General features: G+C 39.1%; 1 protein-coding gene across 1 annotated transcript; it reads right to left on the minus strand.

Annotated features, from left to right (window-relative positions):
- Positions 1–376: 376 nt before the first annotated feature.
- On the minus strand, positions 377–18,843 carry LOC141284266 (alpha-2-macroglobulin-like protein 1). The gene is made up of 36 exons (XM_073817268.1): positions 18,734–18,843; positions 15,175–15,358; positions 14,742–14,898; positions 14,551–14,603; positions 14,410–14,430; positions 14,137–14,305; positions 13,957–14,041; positions 13,735–13,855; positions 13,327–13,432; positions 13,136–13,245; positions 12,874–13,041; positions 12,569–12,796; positions 11,901–11,964; positions 11,643–11,788; positions 11,384–11,533; positions 10,607–10,786; positions 10,427–10,508; positions 10,195–10,321; positions 9,831–10,056; positions 9,592–9,718; positions 8,844–8,969; positions 8,169–8,216; positions 7,919–8,002; positions 7,605–7,781; positions 7,188–7,269; positions 6,920–7,076; positions 6,093–6,167; positions 5,832–5,994; positions 4,495–4,688; positions 4,171–4,386; positions 3,777–3,895; positions 3,416–3,506; positions 3,254–3,322; positions 1,231–1,336; positions 798–846; positions 377–575 (listed from the first exon to the last, which is right to left on the minus strand). Exons 1-35 carry the CDS (start codon positions 18,802–18,804, stop codon positions 806–808), a joined length of 4,323 nt encoding a protein of 1,440 aa, XP_073673369.1. The 5' UTR covers positions 18,805–18,843; the 3' UTR covers positions 377–575; positions 798–805.
- Positions 18,844–21,656: the final 2,813 nt, after the last annotated feature.

Genomic DNA, 21,656 nt, shown 5'->3' on the forward strand with positions numbered 1-21,656 from the left:
TTCAAATAATTAGTTACTGAGTTAGTGGCATCAGTTTAGTCTTTAAGCAATATGTAATCAATACATACTGAATGGTTTGGTGTATACCAATATATAGTTGAATCGATCCACAGCAACACATTACATTGTACTTCTACTAAAATATCAAGTGCTTTGAAATTTGATATGTTAGATTACAGACGGGAAAACTGACATACTACTGTAAACATCTGCAGATGTGTGCATTTTTTCAAAAACATACAGTAACTGGGTTGTTAAAGATATAAAACAAAATTAGGATTTTTGACTAATATGCACTAACTTATTCTTTAAAGATCTAGACATCTGCATATGTACAGTAATAATGAATCTAGATAATAATCACAGGACACAAATGTTTCTGATGTAGAAATTGACAAATTGTTTAAAAGCAACTAAAGTCCATAATACATAAATGTATTATTTAAAATTTAAGAGAACAATACGATTTTATTACAAGAAAGTGAGAGAAGAACAGAAAAAGGGTCAGTTTAAAATCTGTCTCGCCATGTATTCCAGTGTATAATTCTTCAACCATCTGCACTTCAGATCATTGCCTGAAAAACAAAAGATAAATCAACCTTACAACATATTTATATTATATAATATAATATTAATATCTGTCCTGTATACATCATTTTAATATGCTGATTTGGAAAAGTATATTGTTGATTTTTTTTCAGGATTCTTTTATGAATAGAAAGTTTAAAAGAGCATTTGAAATAGATTTTTTTTTTAGATACAATTGAATTTAAAACTTAAATAATTACAGTACTTACGTAAGACTTCATTCACATGGGGATCTGTATTCACCCACAGTCATCTCACCTGGAATAGAAACACAACCTATTTTTTTGTGCACTGCATTATCGAGCTTGTCTCATTAAAATGAAAATACATTATGGTAAGATTAAATACAGGCTTGTAAAGCACAATTACGCAACACTTATATTATGATGTCATTAAGATTTAAAAAAAATAATACTCTTAAGCATTAAAATGGAAATAGGTTGTCCCATTTTTATGATTTGTTTATTCTATTTTTATTTGATTATTTATTTTGCTGGGTTTATAATATAAACCCTATATTGTATTTTCTTTAACCCCTTAGCATTCCCGTAAAATGTAACTAAATGCAAAATATACTGTGGGTGATAGAGTGGAATGCTAACAGGTTAAGACTTTCCAGAGTGCACAGTGATAAACACGTACTGATCTTGTAGTAGTCATAGACGATCACTACAGCTGGTTTCAGGTTTTGCACCAGTACTTCCCGCCTGAGCTGCATGCTGATGGACTTCGGCTGATTCTTTTTCAACTGGAATAGAAGAGATGGTTATTACATTATGATTTCAGTGAGATTTATTTACTATGGACATAGGAGAATGTGTTAAAGAGAACATATTATGCAAAAATTACTTTTATAAAGTGTTGTGTGGCCACAGTGTGTAAAAAAAACAATCAGCCTATAATGGTAAAAATCCCCCAAATAGGTCCAATAAATCATAAACAGTCTCTCTGAGCACACAATTCCAGATTTCTTCATAGGGAGAAATCCCACCCATTTGTGTTGATCTCTGCCCTATTAGCATAGACACAGTCCTGAGTGAGAAACAGCAGTCTGCCATTAAAGTTTTCTTGCTGTGGCTGCTGGAGATATACAATGTCAGTGCCAAAAGTCCTATATGTTCGTGCCAATCATTTTACTCCAGACAGCCTCACAAACGAGGGTCAGTTCAACGCTGAATTTTCGCAAAGGTTGATTTTAAAAGAGGGCTCAATACCAATGCTTTGTGCATGAACATCAGCTCCAGACAAAGTAAATTCCCTACCAAAAGCTACACTCGATGCTGCGTTTCAGTACACTAATGAGAACATTCTTTGTTCAACCGATTGTGAAGCATGTGTCAAAGAAGAATTTGCTTAAATATCCTCAACAGGTGACGTCATATGATTACGTGCTCCTGATGGGTTATAAAAAGTTGCGAGACGTACACATCTTCAGGTTTCTTTCTCTTTAGAGACCACATTGTGTGTGTGTCATGCTGAAAGCAGTATCAGTAAAGAGAAATTTAAGAGCTTACTAGTCATGTCAAGTTAATCCAAAAGAGATGCATGCCTCCTTGTTTACGGCTTATCTCTGAAGAAGACATGAGTTTAATCTAAGGACCAATCCCCAGATGTATATAAGGGTTACGTGCTAAGGGCTTTGTACCCTTTCTATGTGGTTCAGACCCGGGTTTTTGACTTTGTCAACACTCTGGCATGTGTTGTCATCACAAGATGCTGTGGGCAATTACGGTCAGGAATGTTCTCCTATCTCAGGCACAGGGAACAGTATATCATTCCCCGCCTGAGCTCTGGAACCTTCATTTCTGGCCCCTGAAGGGGACCACAAGGAATGTTGGGTTTCCAGCAGATGTACTACAGACTGTTCTGATTGCTAGGACTCCTTCCACTAGAAGAAGTTATGCCCTCAGATGGTGCTTTTTTGACACACCATGCAGACCCAGGCATGGCTCATGTCTTGTCATCCTGCTTAGGCTTTGCCCCTGGGCTAGTCAAAGCCATTTTGCATCCTCACCCTATAATTTTCCACAAGTTCAATTCTCGACCATGCATCCAGATTCAACATCCCTCAGCACACACTACACAACCTTGGGGGTCCAGACACTTCCAGTGCGACGGCGTTGGTATTCTCGTTCCCATTAGCATAGTGTAGCTTTTGGTAGGGAACGTCTCTGGTTACTTGATTAAAACTCTGTTCCCTTAAAAAAGCGTCAACGAGACGTCTCTTCAGACAAAGGTGTAACCTGAAGATGTGTACGCCTCATGTCGATTTATAATCCTCAGGTGCACATAATCAAATGATGTCACTTCTCGTAAAAAAGGGCATAATAGGTCACCTGTCATTTAAAAAATATTAACTTTTTTACTGGAGCAAGCGTTAACCTAAATATATATTATGTATAATTGTGATGTTTTTATCAGATATTTGTACTCTCATTCTGGCAGTATTCATTCAGTGCAGAAGATCCATTGGTAAGCAAGTGATGTAGTGCTAAAATTCTCCAAGTCTGTTCTGATGAACAAACATACACATCTCCATCTTCAGCCAATTTTCATTTTTGTGTGAGGTATAACAAGGTCAGTTAATCCCGTTAATTGTCAAAATAATCAATGATCCATCCCAAAAAGGTTTCGAACCCTCAAGATATTTGAATAAAACATTTACACTATCCAAATAGAAAATGACACGATCCGCTTCCAGATCCAGACGTTTGATGGTGGGGTCTTCCCTCAGCTGTGGAAACAGAGGAGCAAGTGAGAACGAATCAAACGCTGGCTACACAACTTGAGATCAAAAGAGGACCAGAGCCCTTTAAGCGTCACTCACAGCCTGAAGAGACGTCTCATCCACCTTAAACCCAGACAGGAGCCTGAAGTTAATGATCACCATGTTGGTCTCCGCTCGTGTGCCACTATACCTGTCATACAATCGTTCCAACAATCACAAACAGGGTTTACAACCACACATTGTTCACTGTATGTAGTCTGACGGACAGCAAAGAGTCTATTAGGCCATAAACTAGGTTTAATCTTTCTTTGTTGAAACTGTGATACTTTTTGATGAATAGAAAGTTAGAAAGAACAGCATTTATTTGAAATATATATATATAACAGCCTAAATTACATCACACTGAAAGTATTATATACGTAATAGCTGTTTCCATCATGGTATTTTTTTTTTTGCTCACCATACATTGAAGTTTTGAGTAAAATATGGTTTCTTTCCTTCGCTGCAAACGTCAGTTGCAATAAGGATTTTGAAGGCTGACGAGTTTCGAGGAGGTGGGATATTGTAGTGCAAGGCAAACTGAGAAACAAAAAACACTTTATATTTGTATTTTAAATTATATTAAAGACAAGGTATTTACATCACTTTTATACACTTATGTAGTCGTCATACAGTATACTCATCCTTATGTAATTCCAAATCCTTATGACTTCCTTTTGTGAACTATTGCAGAAAGTCAGTCATACAGGTACGGAATGACATAAGGGTGACTAAATGATGAAAACTTTTATTTCTAGAGGAGCTAGTCCTTGGACTCAATACTGTATGTGTATCGTAAGAGGCAGCACACAGACCTGCACAAACACACAGCCTTTGCCTTCTGTATTGAGCTTGTATGTGCCAGTAGCTTCCTGCAGCTGTTTCTCCTGGTAAAGCAGCCGGTTGTTCTGATTCACGGTGAACTGGTTCCTCTGGCCCGAGGGGGAGGTCACAGTTACGGTAATGGTTCCTTCTGGATTGTAGGTGGCAGCACTGTACTTAGCGAGGGCCTGGAGTGCTACTACAGTATCCTGTTCACAGAGAGAGAGAAAGAGCGACACCACTCACAGTCAATTATGATAAAACACATTATAAAGACAGAGGGTCTTAAAAAAGCTGCATGAGATAAATAACATCACCTGTGTAGAGGAGAAGCCTCCATATGCGTTCTGCTGCTTGCTTAGCCAGTGCACTATGCTAGCAGAGTAGTTCAGTCCAAATCTAGGGAGTGTGGGTCCAGAGAGCAGCGCCAGCAACACATAGGCACTTGTCTCTACCTCCACAGAGCCCGTCGGTTGATCATTATTAGCCATAGTCCAGTATCGTCCAACACCTGAAATAACCAGGATGAGAAAACTAGAACAGTGAGGCCTGGTGACTGTGTTTATTAATTAAAGCAGCAGGATAATATAGATCACGGGTTTCAAACTCGGGTCCAGAGAAATTGTTACGGGGTTACATGAAAATTGAAAACAAAAATATAAACAAGTAACAACAAGGAGAAGAAATAAAAACAATTAAAAAACATTAGTTATTATGGGAATTAATTTCCTCAGTTTAGTTAAATTGTGCCCACAATGCAATGTGGCGACAATAAAACAAGGGAACAAATTAATCAAATGTGGCCACAAGTGTATATGTTGTGGGAACAACGTAATTAATTCATGGCCACAATAACGTTTTTTCAGACTCTGTACTAAAGAAACTAATTCTGTAAATTATTTAATTAAAAGCCAATGATTTAATTGCAAGCGCAAAATATAAAGGTCTTTAATAATAAATAATATAGATGCTTTTCTATTTTCAATATACAATAATGTAATTGCTCCGTTGGCCAGTGAAGTAATATAAGCATTTCTTTTCTTTTTGAACACACCATTTTTTTTTTTAAAGTTTTCACTATAATTTGGATTAATATCCAACATCAAACTGTTCTGCATGCATACGCACCAGAAGCCACAACACAGCACACAAGTACCAAATTGAGTTCTCTTTTGTGTCTTCTTGAGCAGATGCACACAAAATTATGTCAAACAGACTGTCTTGAAGAGTATTCACATAAACGTATCGTTTCCGACCGGCTCTTCACCCCAAGCCAGCAGGTTCCTCACCATATCAGCTCAAATGCATAAGTAGTTGCAGTTATTATGGGCTCAACAGTCCTTTCAAGTTCACCTTCCTCCATTTCAAAACAAGCGTGTGTTTAACAAACAAAGAAATACTTATATTATTGTACTTCACTCGTCAATGCGCAAACCAACCCTGTGACGTCACATGCTGCGGTACTGCAAGATCACAACATCCTTGCTCCAAAAGCTATAACAAAACATCCTTTTTTCTTTAAAATGGTTAAATTAGTTGTGTAATTTTTTATTAATGTGGAAATCAGTATAATAAATAATGTAAACTTGACTGACTTCTTCACTTCCACTTATTTTTGTAGCATTCTCTTATTTAATCCAAAACTGAATGGTACCTTGTCTCTTGGCCTGCGTATCCAGGTTAGAGAGGAGATTCTGTCTCATTTCTTCATCTCCAGCCAGAGTGAATGTGTAGGACAGCAAGGCAGTCGCATAAGTGTTGGTGACGTTACGGGAAGATTGCTTTAGACATTTAAGGCTGTTCGCCACCATTTCATCCTTACAAATCACACAAATTACTTAATGAGTGTCTGATTCCCCAATTGTATTGAGATTTATCTGTGACTAGAGTCCATCTCTTTGAAGCTATTACTTACAGTTTTCTGGATGCCTAACTCCAGCAGCGCTGCAGTGATGTATGCAGAGAGAGTAACTTCATCACTGACACCACCCTGGGAAAGCAGAAGCAGGGCAAAAACACATTTAGACATGCAAGAGTGCACCATCAAAGATTCTTTCCACCCTCAGAATTTCAGTCTCCTCACTTTCATTGATATCTAACAGACATTTCCAAAGTGTGAAATCCAGGACCACCAGACTAAAGAACAGTTTCCTATTCATAAATGACTCTGATCCATTACTTATCCTCAAGTCATGTCCTTGTTGTTGTTTTCAAATAATATATTAAACCTCAGTGTCACATTCTTCAGCCGATTTGCTGCTCAATGCTGTAAACAGTTGTGTTGCATAAAATTTTTGCCGAAACTGTGACACTTTTTCAGGATTCTTTAAAGTAACAAAGTTCAAAAGAAAAGCATTTATTTAATCATTATTTTTACGTTTTTGTAACATTATTAATGTCTTTACTGTCACTTTCAATTTAATGCATACTTGCTGAATGAAAGTAAAATTACCAAATGATACTAATATTCAGTCCATGTGTGCTGTCAACACCTGTCAAATAAAACCTTGAGAAAGGTTGTGTTTTATTGACTGGCCAGAGGAAAAAAAACTAAACCAACCTAAACTGGCTTCATCAGGTCTAGCTAGTCTCTCAGCTTGACCAAGCTAGCCTTCAGCTGGTTGACTACCTTAATCTTCCGTCGACTCCTTTAAACCAGCAAACCAGACCAGCCTGACCAGGTCAGGAAACCAGCTAGACCAGATGAAACCACATAAAATCAGGATCTAAGAGGAACCTCACCTTCAACATGTTGTTAAAGAGTGTCCCCACAGAGGCAAAGCAGCCGTTCTCCTGCTGTTGTTGACGCAACCAATCTTTTGCCTGGTCAATGTTGGCCTGATCTATAAATATATACTTCTTTGCCCCACCGAAAGACTTCATCACAAATGCAGTTAACCTGAACACACAAGCAATAAAAATTGCTGTTAAATACCTATAATACAGTAAATCTGCCTTAATACTTTTCAGTAAGTCCATCTTATTGAGTTTCGGCCTATTTTAAACTCACCAGGTGTTACCAGAAGGACCAGTCCTTCCAAAAGCACTGTAAGATCCGTCATCATGCTTGTATGTCAGCTCTCTCTGATAGCCTGCAACATGCACACACACACACACACACACACACACACACACACACACACACATCTGATATGCAAGGCTGCTAAGAAGGGGGACGCTGAGTTAAAACTGTTTAATTAAATTGATGAAGCTTTCATAAGTCAAATCCAAATGATCCAGGTGAGCTAGCTTGAGAAAAAGCTTGACCTAATTGTCTGTATTTTGAAATATTGTTGTAGTTTAACTAAATAAATAAAAAGATTAATATTTTTGCAGTGTTAAACATTTTAAACATTTTTATTTCTAAATATTATTTATTGTACTGTAAGATACACAATAATCATAATTTCATAGCAGTTTTCCTTACCGCTCTCCAAGAAGTTTATGGCTCGGTTTTTAATCTCAGGAGTGAGCTGCCTGCTGCTCTCCAGGTACTGAAGGATGTAGATATTGGGGGCAAAAAGCAGCATGTTCTGCTCTCCACAACCATACGGCATAGCTAACAGATCAGCGATGTTCTTCAGAGCCCGACTCATCAGATCACCTACGAACCAAAAAGCAATATAACTGTCAGTATGATTAAAAACTAAAAACTACTCAATGAGAGCAATTCTATTGATTACAGAGTACTTCAAATATTTATACTTATGGAGAAATTGTCCAGCATATTTTTAGGCTCACCCAGAACAGTGACGAAGCTTTTGGCAGAACCCTTGACAAACACATTGGGTAGAGTGAGAGAAACTGATGTCTCCTGTGGACGGTCTAATGGAATATAGGAAAAATGTCAGGTACAAATCATGGTGTACTTTACCATAGATAATCATTTTCTTCGTCTGTGAATCTACACAGGGTTTAAAAGCTGGAATAATTCATATTCTTTCTTCATTCTTCTTTAATAGACAACACAATGCACTGTTATGTCTCTAACCTGTTAAGCAGATGAGTTCATTCTGAGTGATTGACTGTTTGGTTCCCTCTGCCTGAAAAATACAAGTAATAACAGTGTCAATTGTATTTTTAAAGCAAAGCAAAACAAAAAGAAGATAGATAGATAGATAGATTCACTTATTACTTTTATAAACGTAGTATGTGCATTAAATCACTGTTAACTAATTTTAAGACACATATAGCTATTGTCTAAAAATACTATGGGCCAGATTTACTAACAGTCTTTTGGCTTAAAAATAATACTGTCAGGATTTAATAAAGATAAGCATTGAAGAATTATTGCTGAAAAGGTGTGGACACAGTTATTTTTGCACCTGACCTTATTGAAAATGCATAGGAGTTTCCCTTTTCAGATGCAAAATATATGAAAGGGGAGTATTACAATGAATCACGCAACGCGATTTACTAATGTTTGTGCTCATCACATTACTGGTACTCAAGCCATTATTTAACACCCAAAAAAAGCATGTCCTAAAGCAGGCAGTAATTATGAAAATGATCTGGTTGCGTCTGTGTTCTTTAATGTGTGCATTGTTAGTAAATCACACACATACTTTCTCCTCCCACTGGCACTTTTATGGAATTGCGCTCTAACACTAATTTGCCCTGTTTACTAAATCTGGCCCCAAGTGTTTTATTTTCTTTAGAATAGTACGTGCCTCCACCAGAACGCTTTGCATCACAGTATCAACTCTGCCTTTGTCCGGCAAAGTCACCACTTTATTGTCACACAATTCTCGGCTCTGCACTGCCTCAGCACGCACTGTAATGTTCACCTTACCTGTAAAACACACACACACACACACACACACACACACACACACACCAGTATACAATGTCAATGGATTTAAAGGGATAGGGACAAAAATGAAAATTACGCCATGATTTTTTCACCCTTAAGCCATCCAAAGTGTTTATGACTTAAAATAACCATATTTAAAACTTAGCGGATGATGTAGGATGTAGGCGTAGCACAAGATCCAGTGAGAATATGGACTATTTTAACATTGTCCTTACTACCTTTCTGGGCCTTGAACGTGGCAGTTGCATTGCTGTCTATCCAGGGTCAAAAAGCTCTCAGATTTCATCAAAAATAGGTGAGGGTGAGTAGTTAATGACAGAATTTACATTTTTGGTGAGTTATCCATTGCTATTTTTCAAGAATGCTGATAACGAAACAGTTTTAGCTCAGTGTTCAGTTACCAATATTCTTAAAAATATCTTTTTTATCAGAACAACATGAGGGTGAGTAAATGATGACAGAGTTTTCATTTTTGGATAAACGATCCCTTTAAGACATTCCTATTATAAGTATAACACCATGTCCTGGCACAAACATGATTACACGTAAAATAAGCTTTTCAATTTAGGGTATCAAATTGAATTCAAAGTATCTGGCTTACCCAGTTCAGAGGGTGTAACAATCCACTGGAAGGTTTGGCTCTCTTCAGAGCAAACACACTGAGTGTATGTGCAGCCCTTGCACGGCTGAGCTGTGAACTGCGGTGAGTCTGCCAGTGTGACCTTCACCTTTATGACAAGACAGAGATTTGTACAGTGGCAGGCTACAGGAAACTCTTTAACTACACACACTTGCAAAACCAGTTCAGTACAAGCAAGTAAACACATTAAGGGGGCTTACCATGATACATTTGGGGAGGTAGTTGAATACAGTGGCTTTAAGAGTGAAGGTCTCCTCACGGATAACAGAGTAAGGAAGAGCTAGGCTCACAAAGAAGGGCTTGAACGCAGTGAGATCAGTCTTGGGGGCCACTCCAAACCCGACATGGGATGTGCAGAAAGCCCCTGCTGCCCATTTAGTGATGGTGTCCGGGACAGTCTTTGCAATGTCCACAGATCCTGATTTTCTGGTGCGTGAAAAATATGAATATTTTATGAATTAATAAAATGAATTTTATGAATTAATTTAAATATGAAGTCAACTATATACTCTATACTCTAATATATGCTGTATATAGAGTAATGCCATTGTGTAAGATACATACCCCACAGGTATAAGGTCAAATACCCAGGTTTCTGGAAAGAATGTACGTGTTTTCTGAGCACGTCTTTCCACATTTGAACTAAATCCCATCTCTGGCCCAACTATGCCCCCATTATCATCCACAGCAGCTGTTGGAATTGATGGTTTGTAAATATAATCAGATAAGAAGGCTATTTTGAAATCCTATTTTTTTATTTATTTTTTTTACATTTTTTAATTTTGAAGTTACTTACCTTCTTTCATTAACATATTATAATCATTACAAACAACAGGTGCCTTCACATTGGAGTTGGTAGCGATTTTTACTCCAACTCCCTAGGAAAAAGCAAGTGTTACAGTATTTTACTATGTGTAAGATGAATAGACACTGGAGGACATCTGAAAAAAGAAATGGAACATGTTGTGTATCTTACTCTAAAGATGTTGTAGACGTCATTTTTGTTGTCAAAGTAAGGGAAAGGAACGAAGGAGCGTTTGCGCCTCGGAGATTCATCAAAGGGGATCTCCCAGGGACGTGGACAAGAGTTAGGCTCCCACTCCTCAACATTGTATGGGTAACCATACAAAATCTGGACTGGTAACATTCCAAGGACCTGTACAGTAATAACAGATATTGAGCCGTAGCAGTAACAAAGCGTGTCCATGATAAAAAATAAATAAAAAATATGCTTCGTAGCAGAAGTTCCAAGTTTAATGTGCTTTTAAAAATTATGTGGTTTTTACATCATTAAAAAAAAAAATTCAATTTAATGATTTAAGAAAATTTAAATCTAAAGGTTAATGGCATGTTTTCATTACACCGCATGAATTTGTTTTTTTTAATAATACAAATATTTCTAATGTCACGTGGTATCTCCCACCCAGTAAAAGGTAATACCATATTTTTCTGACACCGCATGAGTTTTGTTTTTAAAATATTAATAAGCAGTGAAGCACTTAAAAAACTAAAAATATCGGGACAGTTGTATCACTCTGACATTCTTACTTCATTTTTTACTCCCAAAAAATGATCAAAATGAATTTTCACTGAGAATTTAAAGACATGCATATTATGAAAGAACTGTATTTAACTCATTATTGCAAATTAATCAAATCTGATGCTTACATATAGTGCCATGTCCCTGACCCATCTCTTAAAATAAAGATTATCTACTAGTTATAGTTGTAATGTACATTATGGTTTAACATACAGTGGCTGCATCCAGCTCTGCCTCTGGTCTCAACAGCAGCACACTCTGATCAATGGCCCGCACAGAGCACAAGGAACCAGCATTGGCTTTCAGATTAAGAGATATCTTCTCTCCAGGCAGTGCAGTGGGAGATGAGAACTTTAAGGACACCTGTAAAAAAGTACAGACATGCTCTCATCACACATTAATGATCAAAAGACATAAAAGCTTGAAGGGCACATTGAGTTCTGAAATAATATTTTATGTGGGATTTTCTGACCCTGTTTGGCAAACATTCTTCAATGGGGAAGACCATACTGTCTGCTACGATTTCTCCATTTGGAAGAACAGCGTAAATCACCACCTGAGCGTATGGAGTCAGAGCAGCCGTATTCCGCAATATGAATGTCAGTACTCCTTGGTTTTCTTTTATGAAAGCGAGAGAGCATTTGTGGAAACAAAAAGGTGCATGCTGAACCACAATGTACACAGACCATAAAAATACACTTAAGACTGCTAATATAAAAGAGTTGTGTACCTCTTACAGTGTTCACATTCACAGACAGACGACCATATTGAACCAAGCTGCCTCTGGAAAAGACCTGGAGAGCAGGTAGATAATTACTGTATGACAGTTTATGTAATGCTATGGAGTTCTACAGCTTCACTAGCATTGCGATTTTTTTCATCATCTTTTCTCCTTTGTGATAATAGTTACAGGATTTAAGAAACCTTAAAAACAATCTGTTCTTTACCAAAAAAAGGTAGGAAACCACAGATATTAAAATTATGTCCAGTCCCGCTAATTATTTTCATATTATGGCAGCAATAAGTCATACAAATAAAAGCAATACATTTTGTCTAAATAGAAAAAAATTGTAACATTATAATAGGGCTGGGTTTTGGCACATTTCACAATTTGATTCAATTCGATTCGATTTTCTTGAACTAATATTAACACATTTTGAATAATAAATTTAATCGTGGATTAATCTAAATGTAACAATTGGGGGAATTAGCATAAACAATTACATTTATAAGTTACACATCGTATAAGGGTCCAATATAAACCTACACAGATAATTACATAAATACTTAATAATGGCTAATAACCAACATGTGTCCTTAAAAAAAAGAGCTTGTTGAGCAATAAAACAAATGACTAAGCAATTGATGGACAAAAAAGAGTGTCAGTGTTAAACATACAATATAGAAGAAATCCAGGGTTTTCTGGCCTTTTTTCAGTGCACTGCTCTGAATGATGTAACTGGCCGTCACTGTTGCATCCCTGTTACAGCTGAGCTTCTCTGGAGCCTTTGCAAATATCAGGAAACTTTTGCTTATGGAGTAAAAGGGTCTTACGTAGAGAGAGCCTGATGGATAATATGTAAAAGCTTCAAAATCAGTCCGTTCTTTACCTCCCTTATGTTGGACCTAAAAAAGTTTGCAAATCATCAGTATACTGAATTCTATTCATAAACATCATGTTATAAAACAAAAACATTGCTAACCTGTAAATTCACAGGTAATTCTGACCAATCTGAAGTGTTAAAGGAGAAGTAGGCAGCACCATTGATGTCTGTCGTCAGTGTCACATTGACACTTTTTTCCCCATATTGTGCAAATACAATCACCGGCTCATTTTTCATCACACTGGACTGTGGATTAGTGACCACAACCTGTTTAGAAACCATGTAGAAAAAAAACTAAATGATTAGCTCACAAACAAAAGTAACATTCACTGTACACAATATGCCTCAAGCTAGCTGTTACCTTTCCCTTGAAGATCATACCAGGCCTGTATGTATCTGGTGTGTCCTCAAAGCGAACATTGACATAATCACTGGTAAACCAAGCTGAGGTAGAACCCTGTATAGTTATCCCTGGAGGAACAAAAGACCATGTTTCATTACTCTATTTTGGAGAATAAAAATGCATAACAGCCATTTGTTTTACACTCTCACCTGTTCCAGACTCCTCCACGTTACAATTCACTTGGAAAGATCCTCCTGAAGACAGGCCAAATTCTGTCACATTTATCACCTGAGATCCACAGCCAGTCTTGTCAGTCTGAATGAATAAGAATGAAAAGAAAATGATTATTTAGACTTCTTAAATATGTTGCAATAAGGAGCCACTTATGGAAGTTGCCAATGCAATTTGGAAAAGGGTCTTAAACAGTGGCACATAATGAGTATGCCTAAAATATAATCACATAATACAATACAGTAATATCAGCCTATTGTTTTTTCCAGTAATTTGGACCTTATGATATTTTATGATGTTTAAGAGGATAAATGCTAACTAGTACTGTGTTTTTAGGATTACAAGCCCAAAAGGTAACCATTTTGTGTGTGCAGAGAGTAACTCACCATCATTGTATATTTCTTGCATACATTAACGTTAGGGAGAGGTCTCCTCCAATAGTAACCATAGCTCTCCCCACACACCTCAGCATTCACAGACCCCAATACAGGCTTGCCATAAGTGTATCTAAAGATAGTGAAAAAAGTATTTTATTAGGCTGACCATGTCACTGAAACACAGGAATGCACCTAGGTAGGAAATTAACATTATTTGCAACAAATTCTTACTTTGCACAAACTTTCAGAGTGGCCTCTTTGTCCAAGACAGTTATAACGGTTGGAAAATCAATGTTCACTTCATATTTTGGCAGAACTAAAAGATACATGTTGAAAAAAATACTTTAAAAAACTGTACACCTTAAAAGCTGATCAGCATTGGACTGAAAAAAGTTGAATCCTGGTTCTGACCATATTCTTTAATTTCAAAGCTGTGTGAAATTTGTTGGTTTTTATCATCCCAAGCAGTGATCGTGTAGTAACCCTGAGCGGCTTCTGGAGACATGGAGTGGGACAGATCCAAAATGCCAATCCTTGTTGTCTGATTCAACCACTGACCAATGCGATTTGAAAAAGGGTCCTAAACAACAGTGGCACATAATGAAAAATGATACAGTGGAATCACCCTGCATTTAAGTAAAGTAACAAACAATGAACAGGTCATGGCTGCTTGAAGGATTTTACCTGGAGTTCTACAGTTTGAAACTGCAAGAGAAAGACAGAAGAAAATAATGTTAGCTAGATCAAAATAACATTAACATATTTAGCCAGCACTTTAATTGAAAAAGAAAAGAAAAGAAAAGAAAATTATTAAATTAAATTTACCACTTGATTGCGAGGCAATAAATTGGAATTCAGAGACACAATGCGAAATTTAACTGGGGAAGAAAAAAAATTGAGACAGAATATTAGCACATACAATATTTAATAGAGAAAGACACACAGGCTAATGTTAACAAGAAAAAATGAGCAATGACAACTGTTTTCTAAATAATTAAACTTAAGAGCTGTATTACTTGTTTGTCCAGGCTTGTAGATAGGCTTGTCTGACTGGATGAAAAGAAGATTTCTGGTGGGAATTATGAGGATCTTAGTGGTTTTGTTCAGGGATGTTTTGCCCCCTCGGATGTCAACATCAACGGATGCCACAGACTCCTCAGTGACTACAGGGACCTGGAAAATACAAATCAATATTGAGCGTGTAACTCCACTTACAGACTGCAGACTATAGATGTAAAAGCAACATCAAGACTGCAGGGATTGCTGAAATAATCAGTAGTGAATTTTATGGAAGATAAATAATAATTGCAAGTCTTATACCTTTACTTGCTAATTAACTATATTTTATATCTCATTATGGATAGGCTCTTTAAATGTATGTGTTGTGCAGACATGATGAAGGAAAGGGCCATGATACTAACATAGCATTGTAAGATTAAGTATACCGACCTTAAAAGGGACACATTTGTAGAAATCCTTTTTAATGGAGCCTTGTTTTAGAATGGTCAGTTTGCTATTGTCAGTCCTCAAAGTTACCACTATAGACAAGGGTTCTTTGGGCTCATTGATGTGTGCACACAGAGTCTCTGTGCTGCCACCCACTGCCTGGGAAGTGACTGTCACCAGGAATATGCTGAAAGAAGACAAAACACAAAGAAATTCATTCAGAGCATGCATAAATCGTTCAAAAACAGCACAATGCTTTTTTTAGCATAAGTTTAGTGTTGCATTAGCCTAAGGTTGTTTTGGGTTAATACACAGTTGAGGACGTGACTCAACTGAGAATTTCTTTAATTGTGTCACGTTGGAGTAAGGAGGTCTGGGTCCAAATGCAGGGGAGAGACTTTAATATAACAAAACACAAATAAACATAAACCAAAAGGCCAACACGGCACACCAAAACACAAACAAGGCAAGATCAGGAACATAAACTTCAGGAACAAGAATCACGGAAAACAAACCACACAGAAGACAATGCAGCCAGAATGAGTAGTGGGAAATGAGAGTTCTTATAGACCAGATAATTGTGACCAGGTGAGAGGTAAATGATTGCTAATGACAAACAGGAGTGTACAATTTGGGGAAGTGCTGTGGAGGGAAGGGAAAACAGCGACCTCAGGTGGCTGAGGGAAACCCCACAGCCCAGATCATGACACTACCCCCTCCCCACGGAACGGCTCCCAGACGTTCCACAAGTCTGGAGGGTGGAGGAACGGGGGAAGGCAAATCAGGGGGAGGGACGGCGGGCCAGGCCCGTGCAGCGCAGTCACCGCCGCGTCAGGAACAGAGAGCGCGGTCGCCTCCGCGTCCAAAACAGAGAGCGCGGTCGCCTCCGCGTCCAGAACAGAGAGCGCAGTCGCCTCCGCGTCAGGCGCAGAGATAGCGTTCACGGCCGCGTCTGGAACAGCGAGAGCGGTCACCGCTGCATCAGGAACAGCGAGAGCGGTCACCGCCGCATCAGGAACAGCGAGAGCGGTCACCGCCGCGTCCGGAACAGCGAGAGCGGTCACCGCCGCGTCCGGAACAGCGAGAGCGGTCACCGCCGCGTCCGGAACAGCGAGAGCGGTCACCGCCGAGTCCGGAACAGAGAGCGCGGTCACCGCCGCGTCCGGAACAGAGAGAGCGGTCACCGCCGCGTCCGGAACAGAGAGAGCGGTCACCGCCGCGTCCGGAACAGAGAGAGCGGTCACCGCCGCGTCCGGAACAGAGAGAGCGGTCACCGCCGCGTCCGGAACAGCGAGAGCGGTCACCGCCGCGTCCGGAACAGCGAGAGCGGTCACCGCCGCGTCCGGAACAGCGAGAGCGGTCACCGCCGCGTCCGGAACAGCGAGAGCGGTCACCGCCGCGTCCGGAACAGCGAGAGCGGTCACCGCCGCGTCCGGAACAGAGAGCGCGGTCACCGCCGCGTCCGGAACAGAGAGCGCGGTCACCGCCGCGTCAGGAACAGAGAGCGCGGTCACCGCCGCGTCAGGAACAGAGAGAGCGGTCACCGCCGCGTCCGGAACAGAGAGCGCGGTCACCGGCGCGTCCGGAACAGAGAGAGCGGTCACCGCCGCGTCCGGAACAGAGAGCGCGGTCACCGCTGCGTCCGGAACAGAGAGCGCGGTCACCGCCGCGTCAGGAACAGAGAGCGCGGTCACCGCCGCGTCAGGAACAGAGAGAGCGGTCACCGCCGCGTCCGGAACAGAGAGCGCGGTCACCGCCGCGTCAGGAACAGAGAGCGCGGTCACCGCCGCGTCCGGAACAGAGAGCGCGGTCACCGCCGCGTCCGGAACAGAGAGCGCGGTCACCGCTGCGTCAGGAACAGAGAGCGCGGTCACCGCCGCGTCAGGAACAGAGAGCGCGGTCACCGGCGCCGTCTTGGGAACATTAATAGCGGACGCCGCCGCATTAGGAGCAGGAATAGCGATCGCCGCCGCTTCGGGGATCGAGAAAGTGGACGCCGCCACCTTCCCGCGAAACAGCGTCTCTATCCCCGCCGCAAAGCAGGGGCGCATCCGCGCAGCCTCTGCGCTACGGGCATCCATCGCCGCCAGGCAGGCGTAGATGCACTCAAAACGAGCCGCCGACGCCGCCTCGAAGGACATCCCCGCCGTCTCGGGAACAGAACGGGGGGACGCCGCCTCCTTGAGAAAAAAATTCCTCCCCGCTGGACCCATCTTTGCTGGCTGCATTCTGTCACGTTGGAGTAAGGAGGTCTGGGTCCAAATGCAGGGGAGAGACTTTAATATAACAAAACACAAATAAACATAAACCAAAAGGCCAACACGGCACACCAAAACACAAACAAGGCAAGATCAGGAACATAAACTTCAGGAACAAGAATCACGGAAAACAAACCACACAGAAGACAATGCAGCCAGAATGAGTAGTGGGAAATGAGAGTTCTTATAGACCAGATAATTGTGACCAGGTGAGAGGTAAATGATTGCTAATGACAAACAGGAGTGTACAATTTGGGGAAGTGCTGTGGAGGGAAGGGAAAACAGCGACCTCAGGTGGCTGAGGGAAACCCCACAGCCCAGATCATGACAAATTGTGCCTGGAATGTTCATTTAGGGATGACTGCACTTGAGGTACAAAATGGATCTATTAAACTGTAGTAATACTTCACTATATTACACTACACTTTACAGATGATTTAATTCAGTCTTGGTGAGCATTAGACTTTAAGAAAAGAAAACATTTTAACTATTTCAAACTTTTAACCAGTAGTTTAACCATATACTGTATTTGTTTTTTGTTTTTTTTTACAGTAGTAAACTAACAGGCTAAAACGTAAAGCTTTATCATTCATTCCAAGAATTCACTGCACAAACCTTGACATTTGATTCTATTTTGTATTCTCAGTTATTAATTTAGCATTAATATGTGTTGTGTGTGTGGTTCTGATGGTGTTTTGTGTTTGTATGGGTGACACTGTTGTCTTCCCTGTTGAAAAAAAAAACAGCAGGTATGTTTTGGTGCTGGGATGCTGGTTTTAGCTGATCCTTTGCTGGTTAATGCGAGTCCTTAGCTGGTTAGTGCTGGTCCTTTGCTGGTTTATGCTGGTCCTTAGCTGGTCATGTTGCTGGTCAAGGACCAGCATGAACCAGCAAAGGACCAGCGTAAACTAGCAAAGGACCAGCATAAACCAGCTAAAACCAGCATTCCAGCACCAAAACATACCTAACCAGCATACTGTATGCTGTTTTTTTTTTCAACAGGGTTTATGTTGTTAGTGAGTTGTTGCATAGGCTAATATTTAACTCATAGTTCTAATAGCTAAAATATGATATTAATACATTATTTGATATAAATTACGGTGCTTGCAACATAGTTACCCTCTCTCTCCCGATAAAAAATAAAGTGTTTACACTATAACACAAAAGGGCAGTTGTCCTAAACTTTTCATCAGTAGTCTCCTATATATGTGGAAGACATTCGTCTGGTCCTTGACCTGCGGTTTTTCCTCCATTAATCTACTTTCTGTTATCTGGTATTTGTAAAGACAATAATCATTTCTTACGGATCGGTGGCTCCACTCGTTAGTGAGCATTGCAGCAGCAGCAGCAGCGGCGGCAGTAGCGACAGCAGCATCCTGAGCAGTTAGTCCGGCACATACGCAGAAAATTAGCCCACTGATGCCATCACACAAGAGCGCACTTTTATACACCTTTGCCACCTCCCTGTCCTACCACACCGAGGGAAGGAAAGTTGAGCAACTGGTATGAGGAGTACTATAAATCCCTTCAAATCCCATCTTTTGTTGTGCAACATGTACGTGGACAGTGATTTACTAAAATCAATGAAGTTGCAAAAGGCTGAATAAGTTTCACCTTTTTTGTTTGCAAAGATTACTTTAAGAAACAAGCTGTATTAATCATTCAAGTTATATGATACTTCGTAACTATATGCATTGTAAACAATAAAATAAAAGCAAACAAATAACATTAAATATAAAAAACCATTTAGATAACTTTACTTTCATTGTTGACGGTTATAGGTGTGACTTAACATGACATTGCATAACATCAAACCGTTAAAAATGTGCGTGGAATCTTTAAACATGCTTTACATTTAGTGTGACTGTTTTTTGAATTTTTGAACCGTACATTATTAATAGCCCTTAAACCTAGTTTTGAAACATTGGGATTGTGTCACGCATGGACAAAGAGACACATGGCATTTAGTATATATGTTTGAGAGGGTGTGGATTCTCACAGGTGTATTTGGAGTAGGATGGGGTGAGGAAAGCTTTTGTTTCTGAGACGCTACACCTTAAACTTGGTGATTCAGTAACGGATTGGATAATTATAAGGTGTTTTCTTCACATTTCCTGCTAAACGGATTATAGATGATTTTTAGTTTTATTGTTTATCTGGAGATTGCTGCTGTTTTTGTTAATGACAGTGCCCATTCTATTAGTCACAAGCTAATGTGTGTCAGCAGTCAAAATGCAAACATTCAGATGTACTCTCAATTTCTGAAAGGGGATGCACACAGATCATTTCACAACAAGGAGAAGCTTTCCAAGTAACTACCACTGGTTAAATTAAAACGTTTTTAACCACAACTGCACAAATATTGACAAGGATTTAAATTCTTATTCTTAATAGTGTTTGAATAAAATTTGTAAACCAAATGCAAATTTAAATAAAGACTAGACAAATAAAACTATAATACACACAATATTTCATAATTCACACGTACAGTTTTAGGTCATTTAATTACAGAATATTTGGTGACTTTGTTTTTTTAATATTGTTAAGATTGTTACATTTTAAATTTGTTTTGTAACAGTTGCATCACCAAGAAGCAGCTGTGCCATGGCTCCCTTATTAGACTATCAAATGAACATATTTTTCATGCAAACCTGAGGTTATTCTTCTGTTATTTTTTTTTTTTTTTTTTTAATATATATAATTTTTAAATGTATCCAATATAGTCATATGTTTTTCTTACTGGTTGCAGCCTTTGCTTGTCACTATATTTCCTTTATAAATATTTAGGAAGACAAACAATCACATATTACACTGAAGATTACAGAGTAGTTAGAGTTAACATTAAAATAATTAAATAAGTAAAAAGACTCAATTAACCCTCTTTTTAAATCTAGAAAAAAAATAGGTTGTTATAACTAATTGCAGCAACATTTTTTGTTGGAACTGATTGAATGCAGGCCTTAATGATCTGACATTTATAGATATAGATTTATAGATATTTTGGCAATATTCACTCACACACTGAGGTGCATAAGCTCAGGTTAACGAGGCATATGATCAATCAGTTCTAAAAAGAAATATAAAACCTGCGCTAATTAAAAGAAAACAAGTTGATAAAGTATTAAATTCAATATTTGGTAATGATATACCATAACAAGACATTTATAAGCATTTTTTCTAGGCTGGCCATTTTTGACACTGCAAAAAGGCACACAGCACACAGTTAACACAGTGGTGTGTGGTATTTAATCATTATAAATAGATTCTTAAGATTTAGTAATTTCACTGTGTTCTGACCTGAATGCGCTCCTTGTACATTTGGTGTTCTTTTTAGCTTAAAGGGGTCATCGGATGCAATTTTTACTTTTACATGTTGTTTGGACATAAATGTGTTTTGGCAGTGTGTGTACACTGTGGGTTTTTTTGTTTTTGTTTTTTTAATCCTTATGAATAATAACTTCTATTTCAAATCAAGCCATTCTCAGATTTTTGGTTGTGTGATGTCACATAGACCAGGGCTGCTCCCACGATTGCTGATTGACAGATTGATTGCCGTTTTAACTTAGAACCGTCCTGAGTGAGCTGTGAAGAGTCCGCTATTGTTTCAACACCAAAGCAGGAGTAGATAAGAATGTCTCCTAAGCGACTGAGGTGTTCTGTTGTTGAATGTAATAATATGTCATGTGTATTATGTAATATGTAATAATAATCATCATTTACTCCTGACATCTGAGCTGCCGAAGATGCAGAGAATTACTTTCGTTTTTGGAATGCGCCCCTTGATCTGCCTAAATGGGTCTATGTTTGCACAAATCATTCATGATCCAGCTTCACCTACAGACTATAATGGCTTTTATGGTAAAAGGGTGACTATAAGGGTTTTTATTATGATTCTTTGCATATAGCCTTTCCTAATAATGTGCAAGTTCCGCAGCTAAATGTGGCTAAAGTTTACAATGTGGCTACAGTTTCAGAGAGAACCACTTGTCACCCCAGCAGAGAGGGGCGGGGTGAGCAGAGCTCATTATCATTTAAAAGGGCATGCACCGAAACTGCTCGCTGTGAACAGAGCTGTTTTTGACGAGGTAAAAAGGGTGTTGTTTTACATTACCATTGAGAAATTTTAACCGAACTTTTCATTAAGACCCTACAGAATCATATCAACTTGTGGAAAATGAGCATCTAATGACCCCTTTAAAACTCATAAATAGCTTACAAAATGTAAGG

Source organism: Garra rufa, chromosome 14 (assembly GCF_049309525.1).
Source record: "Garra rufa chromosome 14, GarRuf1.0, whole genome shotgun sequence".
NCBI classification, from domain to species: Eukaryota; Metazoa; Chordata; class Actinopteri; order Cypriniformes; family Cyprinidae; genus Garra; species Garra rufa.